Source organism: Polistes canadensis, unplaced genomic scaffold, assembly GCF_001313835.1.
Source record: "Polistes canadensis isolate GaletaPanama2010 unplaced genomic scaffold, ASM131383v1 scaffold_85, whole genome shotgun sequence".
Classification (NCBI taxonomy): domain Eukaryota; kingdom Metazoa; phylum Arthropoda; class Insecta; order Hymenoptera; family Vespidae; genus Polistes; species Polistes canadensis.
This window is the reverse complement of record NW_014569632.1, coordinates 552,221-561,922: the sequence shown is the minus strand read 5'-3', so window position 1 is coordinate 561,922 and position 9,702 is coordinate 552,221. Positions and strand designations below refer to the sequence as shown.

Sequence of the window (9,702 nt, the reverse complement as noted above, 5' to 3'; positions counted from 1 at the left end):
GAGCAATTATGGGTTTTAAATGTGCAATTAGTGAGCAATTGAGAGCAATTATTTTTTTCTTTCTGCGGTGAAAATTTTTTTACTGTCGATAAGATAAAGGTAGAGCACTACTATTACCATTTTCGTCGTAGCCATGTTACTAGAAATTCAATATATTTGAAACTTTCTTATTTCCTAGTAACTTTTAATAACTAGGAGTATACACAAAATTTAATGTGTAATTAAATTCTTTCTACATTTACAACTAAGTAACAATAAATTTTATAGAAAATAATGAGAATATTTAAAATTACTAAAAATATATCTCGTATCTCTTCTTCCATCCCTCAATAAGTGTAAAGATGCAACCCTCTGGTGATGCTTGACTATTATTAATTAAAAAAATAAATTTAATATAGTTCTCTATTTTATAAAAATAAAAAGTTTTTCTATTTGAAAAAGAAATATTGTATATTATGTATAAAATATGGAGTACAATTTTTAAATGATCGATCGCATATCCTAAGAAACGTATAATAATATAAAGTATATATTTTGTTCATCGAAAAGTGAAAATAAATCAGGGGAGTGGTAGGGGGTTGTTATACAAATCTGAGAATGATCATTTTTTATGAGGTGGGGGCGGTATGTTGACGCGCAAAGATGTCAAATGATATACCGACGGTTTTGCTTGATTTGTCCTAGAAATAGGATATATTATTTTAGCATTAGGTTTATACAAAGGTTCTTCGTACTTTGTTTATTTAACTTTAAGTCCTATTTCCTTCTTACGTTACCGTATCCTTCTTTTAGTTTCCGGATATACAATACATAGCGCTCTCATGCAAAGAGGACAGTTATTTAACGATATTTATTTTTTCTTAGTACTTAAGAAACAAATACAATAGATTATTTTCAATTGATAAAGATATTTTTTATTCGACTAGTTCGTATGCTTTGGTTACATTTACAATAATAATCATTCGCGACATATGTCGCGATGTATGTTTTTTTTTATATATTAAAATTAATGTAATAAATAATAAAGAAAGAGAAATAGAAATAGAGAGAGAGAGAGAACACTCTTTCGTATAAATAGATCGTAAATTGCTTTCAAAAATATCTTCACATGATAACATATATTTATTGTTTCACTATGCGTTACTTTTTTAAGGCACGCGATTTCGTTATCGAATAAATATTTCGTATAATTCGTTAGAAAATATATGGATTAGTAATAAGAAAACTGTGTTTCGTGATTGTGTGCATGATTATGGCGCATCGAAGTATTCTGATGTCCACCGTGATGAAAGCCTTGAATATCGTTGCTTCCTTGCTGTCCCCGATACTGATTAGAACTGGCAGAAGTCGAGGATGACATGTTACAACTGTTGTTCACCAACATCGAAGCGTTTGTTCCTTGGATAGCAAAAGGCCATGACTGTGTACAAAAAAAATATAGAACAAAGAATTTCATTATTTTCGTTATAATTATACAAATTAAATGAGAAATTTGTTCTTGTAAGAAATTGTATCTAAAAATAATTAAAATTTACAAAAAATTATCTCCACATGTTTTAATATTAAATGAAAAATAATAATAATAATAAAGAGACGTACGTTTTTCATGTGTTAAACGAAATTGAAATATTTCGAGATACGAATGAATTGTTTTAATAAGAAAAAAATCCTGTGCTAAAACTGTTTTATATTCCACCACACATATAATAAAACAAACATTATTCTTCAAACAACGGAACAAAGTTAGAATTAACGGCAGCAAAGGGTATAAGTGGGAGGTTTTAAAGTGATTCGTTCCACCTGGAGAGACATAAACAGAGAGGATGACTTCGAAAACGACGTTTGCCGTCGCGACGCCGAATGGATCCACCTGGCGTCTTAGCGTATTATTCTATTGGATAATTATAATGATAGAAAAAAGAAAATCTACAATAATTCGTTTGAAATAATCTACTAACATTATTTTTTTTTACATTTATGAGAAAAAATATCTTTCAATGGAATGATCTAAATAATAATGCGTGAATTTTTCTATAAATTATCTCAAGCATGATTGATTACATTAACAAACTTACGATGATAATTATTTAAAAAGTACGGGGTGTGTAAAACAAATGTAATAATATAATAAAACTTACCAAAGTTAAGGATAACGATCTCGTTGTTTCTGGATTAGAATCACCGTCATCTCTGAGAATGGCACGAAGGTGAGCGATGTATGTTGCAGCAAGACGAAGAGTATCCAATTTACTGAGTTTCGTATCGAATGGTACCCATGGTAATCGACTTTTCAATCTGACAAATGCTTTAGATAATACACGCATTCTCGCACGTTCACGTGCATTAGCTGCGTTTCTCGGTGCACGATTATCCAAATCTTCTTTGCCAAATTTTTCTTCCGAAATGAATTCATCCTCGTCGCATTCCAACGACGGTGTCGATGCACGACGTTTCCGTGGCATCCTATTTCTTAATAATCCAAATTTCTTCTTAATATCACGCGGGTGTGTGTGTGTGTGTGTCGTTGAAATATAATTAAAAAACAAAACCAAAAAAAAAGAACAAAAAGGGGTGGGAAAACGACCCCTTCAAATTATTGTATCCCGTTGTACGCCGCGTTTATTTTTTTCGTTTTTTTGCGTGATCGATTAAAAATGTTGTTCGTTTTATTTTATTTTCTTTTTTTGTTTTTTGTCTAATAACTTTCGTTGAAAAATTCGATCGGTCGGGATACACCGCTTACGCGATACTAATTGTCAGTTGAAGTGTATCTCCAAAGCGTTGAAGATAAAACAGGGAGAAACTTGGGAGGAGAAGTAAAGAAGAAGAAGAAGAAGAAGAAGAAGAAGAAGAAGAAATAGAAAGAGAAACAGAAGTTGGTTGAAATGAGCTACGAGATTTGTGGTATCCTGAAAATCGGGCGGAGCTTTCGAACTCATACGAACCTCCTTCTTTAAGCTTCTTCATCCTCCTCTTCGCGCTTTTCGAATGCTTTCATCCAATAGCTTTGGAGTTTGTGTCATCTGGAGCCACCTGGAACATCCTTCTGTCTTATAGTACATCTTTATACTTATTTTCCATACACTCACACCCTTCTTCCTTTTTTCGTCTCTACGATCAGATCTATTTTTTATTTTTCTTCTTATTTCCGTTCTTCTGATACTTCCGATACATTTTCTTTTTTTTATCGTTTAGCTTTAGAATAATAATAATAATAATAATAATAATAATTAAAGATACGCAATTTGAAAATTGATTTTAATTTCGGAATACATTTTATATTGAATAAATATATATATATCAATTTTTAATATTATTTATTAGAATTTCTGTTGAATTAAATATGATCTTTTCTTCTATGTGTGAGAGAGGGGGTTTTTTTTTTTTTTTTTTTACGTAAATTCTTTCTTCCAACGAAAAAGTCACATAACGTTAATCCTCCTGAAATCCCTCGTTGACTGGCAGTTAATCGTTTCGTTGGAAAGTAGAATTTTGAAATGGATTCCGTAATATGAGAATTACAGTGACCCGAGTGAACTCTCTGTTAACGTCTTAAAAAGGAATAAATTATTGCTCGACAAATTTGTGAATAATCCCTCGCAATTTGAAACGTTTTGACCTTTTTTCGGTATGTAATCGGTACAATGATTTTAATCTTGATATATAAAATGTCTCTCATAATTAGTTAAAACGAGTTCTGTCAAATATTTCTTATATTCTTAATGATAAGATAAATATTTATGATATATTTTGATTGATTTTAAAGAAGGTACATCGTGGAATACAAATTTTTATCAATTTTGTATCAAGATAGTCATTATTTTGTATTCAGTAAACTTATATTCTTTTTCTATTGCATCTGGTAGCAAATAAAAGGAATACATTAAAGTATAACATTTTATGCATAAAAAGAAATTTTACAAGTATAATTATTATGCTGATAAGATTTAACGATCGTATTTTTGTAATAAATAATGCACCAGCAAAATGCATTTGTAGTCAACCTTTAACTATTCATCTTTTGTATTAATATTTTTCTATTCTTAGACGCGCGGTTATTGTTTTTTAATAATTTATTTGAAATAGTACTTTTTTAAATATTTTACGCAATGGGGTTACTTATTTTGTGACAATTAACAAGAGAAAAATAATTATTTATATTACAGTACGTACATTGAAAGTGAATTTAATTTAAAAAATGTTTTATTAGAAAATTTTATTTGTATATTTTAAATATTAATAATCTTTCATTTACCATATATGTATTATTAAAGGTTAATTGTAATTGGTTGAATTATAACCTACATGCATTTCCATTAGTTAAAAACACATGAGAACTGCAATGGTTTCATGTTGAGAACGATCCATCAGAAAAAACCTATATAGGATCCCATATACGATATATATCGTTTATCACGTGACTATTACTAGACTTTCGATATACGATATAATTCGTTTATCACGTGACTATTTCTAGACTTTCGATTGGTCGTAGAGTTGCATTTTCAACAAAAGATGGCAGGCAGTACGCTCGAACGTCGTCAGAAATACGTGCTCAATGTGAATAATAAAAGTAATGTATATTTTATGATTCCTAATAGTACACAATTTTAATCTTTCTAGTTTATTTATTAAAGCAATATTTTTAGTTTACTATTTTTTTGAAACAATTGATTAACGTCTGTATTATAATTATATCAATTAGTAATAACGTGTGATCGTAAGAAAAATTAAGTCATATAGGAAGGAACGTTCCCGAACGTTGAATATTGACAAGATTTCTTGAATAAATATCTTCCTCATTTTTAATAAAAAAATGTAAGTAATCAAAATAATAATATATATTTTTATCCATTATTTTATATCAAAGTAATAATATTTAACTTAACCTATGATTACGTAGATCGTACACATAGAAATGTCAAAAGAGCATGAATTACCTTCTGATTCTGACGACGACGATGAAGATTATGTTCCTGATGGAGCTGATAATGAACCTGTATCTGAAGCAGATTCAGAAGGTGAAGTAGAAAGTGGACCTGAGGATGAAAACGATGAGAATAAGAGAGAAACTGATAAAACGATAAGCAGAAAGAGAGGGAAACAGACTGTTAAAGATAAAAGTACAAAGCGTAAGAAAAGAATAAAAAGAAAATTAAAAGAGTCAGATGATTCGAAAGAAGAAGAGGATGAAAACAAATCTGAGACAGCGGAGAAGAAAGAACTTACAGAAGAAGAAGAAAAGAAAAGAGCGGATTCCTTGTGGGCAGATTTTATGAAGGATACCGGTAGAATATTATTGCTAATAATTGTTTATAATATAATTTTCTAAAACTTTCTTTATATTTTATTCTAATATATTGCGTATTTTTATAATAGCTGTAGCTTCGAAACCCAAACAGCCAATCTCAACGAATGGACCGAAAGAAAAATCTTCTGCTTTAATTAAACCCAAAGCGGAGGAAAAAGTAAAGATAACAAAAATCTTTGAATTTGCTGGCGAAGAGGTAAAAATAGAGAAAGAGGTGTCGGTAGATTCTGCAGAAGCTAGACTATCCTTACCATCCGCTGAATATTCTACGAAAACAGATGCATGTACCTCTCCTGCTGGAAGAGGTAGAGGAAGAGGAGTTATTAAAAGGGGTGGGTTGGGAGGTATTTCTTCTGTTTTGGGGCAGATTGGAAAGAAAGCTAAGATTAGTACATTGGAAAAGTCTAAGCTTGATTGGGACAATTACAAAAAGCAGGAAAATATAGAGGAAGAAATTGTAAATCATAATAGGGGAAAGGATGGGTATTTAGAGAGACAAGATTTTCTTCAAAGAGCAGATCTACGACAATTTGAGATTGAAAAAAAATTACGTAATACTAGTAGACGCAGTACACGATAAGTCAATGGTACGATGAGATAAAAAAAAAACATGGAAAGAAAACAAAAGTAATGAATTCCAATATTCTCAGCTTGCCATTGTCAGGTACCAATTATACGCATTTAGCTTAAACAATTACTGTGTTTATGGGAAATATCGTCGTATTTCGTTTAATTAATAAGAAAAATTTGCCTCGCTTGGCTTGCCAATCAGCTAAATCAGTTTTATGGTAGCGATTGACAACCACATTTTTTAAAAGAGACTGATCATTCCACTGTATCGAGACTAATTCTATATGTATCGTGTAATAGTTTAATTTACTTTTTGCGAGCATATGTCTCGTTCTGTCGTATCATTACAGAACTTCGCATCGAAGCAGGATACTTGAAGCTTGATGCTTCTCTTACCAATTATATTCAAGTGATACACAAGCTTCAAATTGTTTTACCCAAGTGTAATACAATACATACAATAGTTCAACAAGGTAATGTAAATAACAGTTGGCATTATAGAAAATATCACAAAATTACTTAGTATCAGGAAAAATGATGCGTGCATATATGGTAGAGTATGAACCATAAATATACTTATTTGTATCTGATATTGATTTATTGGACTATCACGATCACTGCCTCTGGCGAGTCATGAAGAGTACGTTATTTTATTTATAGATAATCATTATATGTGTATATAGAATCACAAGATACGTTATGAAACATAGTTACATTTATCACAGCTACTTTTATGTTTTATATGATCTGCTAAAACGTACAGACTTTATTTGATTTTTAATTAATAGGACAAAAGCAGAGAAGACGGTCTAATGACATAAGTAGTTTATATATAGTGGATATAAAAAAGTATTTACACACCTTATTTTGCATCCGATCAAAAATTCACTGATTAATGACTTTTTCTTTGCAGTTCTATCATATAAGTTAGCATTATGAAAAACATTTACACAAACGATTTAATTATTGGATATTTCGTTCAGAATTTGTCGTTGATCACTTTGAGAAAGTATTTTTGAGTGCTTTGATTTTTAAAAATTTTTTTTAGTACCAGTTTCAGTTTGTCTTTTGATAATATATGTAGTACAGATAAATTATCATTATATATTGAACCAAAAAAGTATAGTATAATCATTTTAAAACTTTGTACATTCGAGACAAGTGATTCTTTCATTTATTCTTTTGTTAGTAACATTATTAGAAGAAAGCGAGGTATGCAAATACTTTTTTATCCACTGTATGACATGTTTAGCAACATGGATTCCGATTAAAACTTAATTTCAATTTTTCATGTAACTCAGGTCATAGTTTCTTAAATGTATTAACTTTGCGATATATTATCGCATTATTATGCGTCAAAATACTTTATGTTTGTGGACTTATTAACGTTATGCAATAAAGATAAAGAATAAACATTCTCTGTCAGCGATCTATCGAAAGTGAAAAGTTGGAGATAACGTTTGCTCATATACAAAAATTTATACCTCTACACATAACATTGAATCCTTTTGATAAAACACCTTGTAAATATGACTGATGTTGAGGCATCGTTCTAAACAAAAAATAATTAGTATGAAAAGCATTGGAAGATGATTTGATTAAAAAGAAAAAAACCAACCGATTTTTCGCGATGGTATTGATGCATTGACATTTTCGATCAAAACCATTAGCTCGCTGATATTTCGTAGAATCTTCTCTCAATGTTTTATCATCTGGAAGAAAAATGTGATTTTTTGAATGATGCGATTTCTTCGATGTTCCTTTACGTTTCTGTAAATGAATTATTCTTTATTTGAGTTGTTAATCTATATATATTTATTTGAAAATATTATATTAGATTTATATATAATAATAATTTATTAACGTACATCTTTTTTATACGTACGACAACAACATTCGCAGTTTTGTAATAACGTTTCGTTAGATCGCGCATAAGTATTAGATTTTTCGTAACTCTTAGGAGTTTTAACGCAAAAGCAAAGTTTTCTTAAACAATTTATTAGCCAAGTATATTTTCTTTTTCTTTTACAACGAGATGATCGATATTGACCTCTTTTTCCTTTATTTCGATTTCTTTTTCGTTCGCAACATCTTTTGCGTTTACATTCGCAAGTTTTGTCTTCTTTTTCGTTATAACCATGAATTTGCATTCCGCGTTTTCTCGAGCTGTGGGATTTATTTAAGGCTTCCATTTATACAACACCGTGGCTTATAAGACAAACAATATTTTAGTAGAAATTTTGTGAACGTTTATAAAAGTGTAAATTTATCAGAATTTTTACCGTTTTGTTGACAATGAATCTGTGGATGTGCCACGTTCTATGGTAGATTTAATAGTTTTACAGTTTTTGCTAAAAAAGTAATATAATTTTTTTTGTGATATATTTTTCTCATCAGAGTAATTTGTTTTTTTTTCCCATTTTATTTCTTCTTTTAATATTTATACAAATTATAAAAACTTACTTGTTACAACATATCCCACAACGACCAACTTTTATCGTCTCTTTTAACTTTCGATCCTTTTTTTTTCTACATAGTTTCGTACAATACTTCGTTCGTTTAGGTTCGCTACGATTTTCTCGTGCATGATCAGAGGAAAATTTGATGCATGGTTTTCCATGAATTTTGCATGATTCTTTTCGTGATTTTTCAGTACTGTAAATTCAAAACAAATACTTGAACAGAGATATGAAAGTATAGGAAATGTTTGAAGAGAAGATAGCGATATCACAGAGATGGAATAACTTACTTCGTGTATTTATTCAATGGACATTTCGGATCAGTACATACTTTTGGCATTTTTTACTTTCGCGAGAAAAATATCGTTCGTATTCTGACGATCTAAATGGTCTGTCAATTATATTTAATATATATATATATATATATACATACATTAATATAGTAAAGTAATTATTAAATTATTTTACTTACATCGGATATACATTATTTGTCGCATATTGCATAAATTTCCAAATTTTTAACATTTTTCTTTATATTACAAATTTGTATTAAATATTAATCACTTCTCAATTGAACGTTCATCATATCGGTTTGAATTTTCTTTCAAAATATTTTCGCATCTCAATTTACAGATTTTTATGCAACAAGCAATAAGAATTCGTTTTCATTTTGTATAAATAAATCCTGTTATTTCTTTTTTTTTGCGTTTAACCTGAGTAACGGGTTCGTGAAAATTTGACAGTTCGTAATAGTGATCGTGACCAATATCTCGTATCGATTTTTCACGACATTCTTCTTGCGGAAATATGAAAGAAAAAAATATAACATGAAACAAGATCGCGTGTGGGAACTTAGGATGAAAAAAAAGAGGGCTGGTGTATATAGAGAAAGAAAATAAGATGAAAAAAGAGGAAACCAAAAAAAAGATAAAAAATACGAAGAACAGCTTTGAACATCTTTGAACATCTTCCTGTTAGTAGTTTGTTAACTGGACGTGTGTGTACGATAGGAAACAAGCAAAAGTATCGACGCCAGACTGGCGGCCATTAGTTGCGGCCTTGCCATCGGCAATTTATTCACCAACCGGAATATCTTTCCTCTTTCATTCCGGAGCACGATCGTCAGAAATCTCGTGAATTCTTTGGTTTCCATTAGTTTGCAGAATTTATTTCGACAAAATGAAAACGAGTCAACGATTGCGACAAAACAAATTTTGTTAATACCAAATTTATTCGATTGTATTCGAACAATGAATAATGATTTCATATATTTCTAAATTTAATTTTCTTTATTATTTAATTTAATCGTTAATTATTTCAAAGATTCTACATAAATTACATTTAAATAAATTACGTAGAATA

General features: G+C 29.8%; 2 protein-coding genes across 2 annotated transcripts; one reads left to right on the top strand and one right to left on the bottom strand.

Annotated features, from left to right (window-relative positions):
* Positions 1-1,162: 1,162 nt before the first annotated feature.
* LOC106786842 (transcription factor 21) lies at positions 1,163-2,462 on the bottom strand. Its single transcript, XM_014748662.1, has 2 exons — positions 2,139-2,462; positions 1,163-1,420 (listed from the first exon to the last, which is right to left on the bottom strand). Exons 1-2 carry the CDS (start codon positions 2,460-2,462, stop codon positions 1,211-1,213), a joined length of 534 nt encoding a protein of 177 aa, XP_014604148.1. The 3' UTR covers positions 1,163-1,210.
* Positions 2,463-4,524: 2,062 nt separating this feature from the next.
* Positions 4,525-7,321, top strand: LOC106786856 (craniofacial development protein 1). Its single transcript, XM_014748701.1, has 3 exons — positions 4,525-4,818; positions 4,904-5,288; positions 5,380-7,321. The coding sequence occupies exons 2-3, from the start codon at positions 4,919-4,921 to the stop codon at positions 5,889-5,891; spliced, it is 882 nt and encodes a 293-aa protein (XP_014604187.1). The 5' UTR covers positions 4,525-4,818; positions 4,904-4,918; the 3' UTR covers positions 5,892-7,321.
* Positions 7,322-9,702: the final 2,381 nt, after the last annotated feature.

Excerpts from the sequence above, each read along its gene's own strand:
- LOC106786842 (XM_014748662.1), bottom strand. The coding sequence starts at position 2,462 with ATGCCACGGAAACGTCGTGCATCGACACCGTCGTTGGAATGCGACGAG. Across the intron at positions 1,421-2,138 it reads GATCGTTATCCTTAACTTTG|TCATGGCCTTTTGCTATCCA; the intron begins GTAAGTTTTATT and ends TTTTGTACACAG.
- LOC106786856 (XM_014748701.1), top strand. The coding sequence starts at position 4,919 with ATGTCAAAAGAGCATGAATTACCTTCTGATTCTGACGACGACGATGAA. Across the intron at positions 5,289-5,379 it reads AGATTTTATGAAGGATACCG|CTGTAGCTTCGAAACCCAAA; the intron begins GTAGAATATTAT and ends TTTTTATAATAG.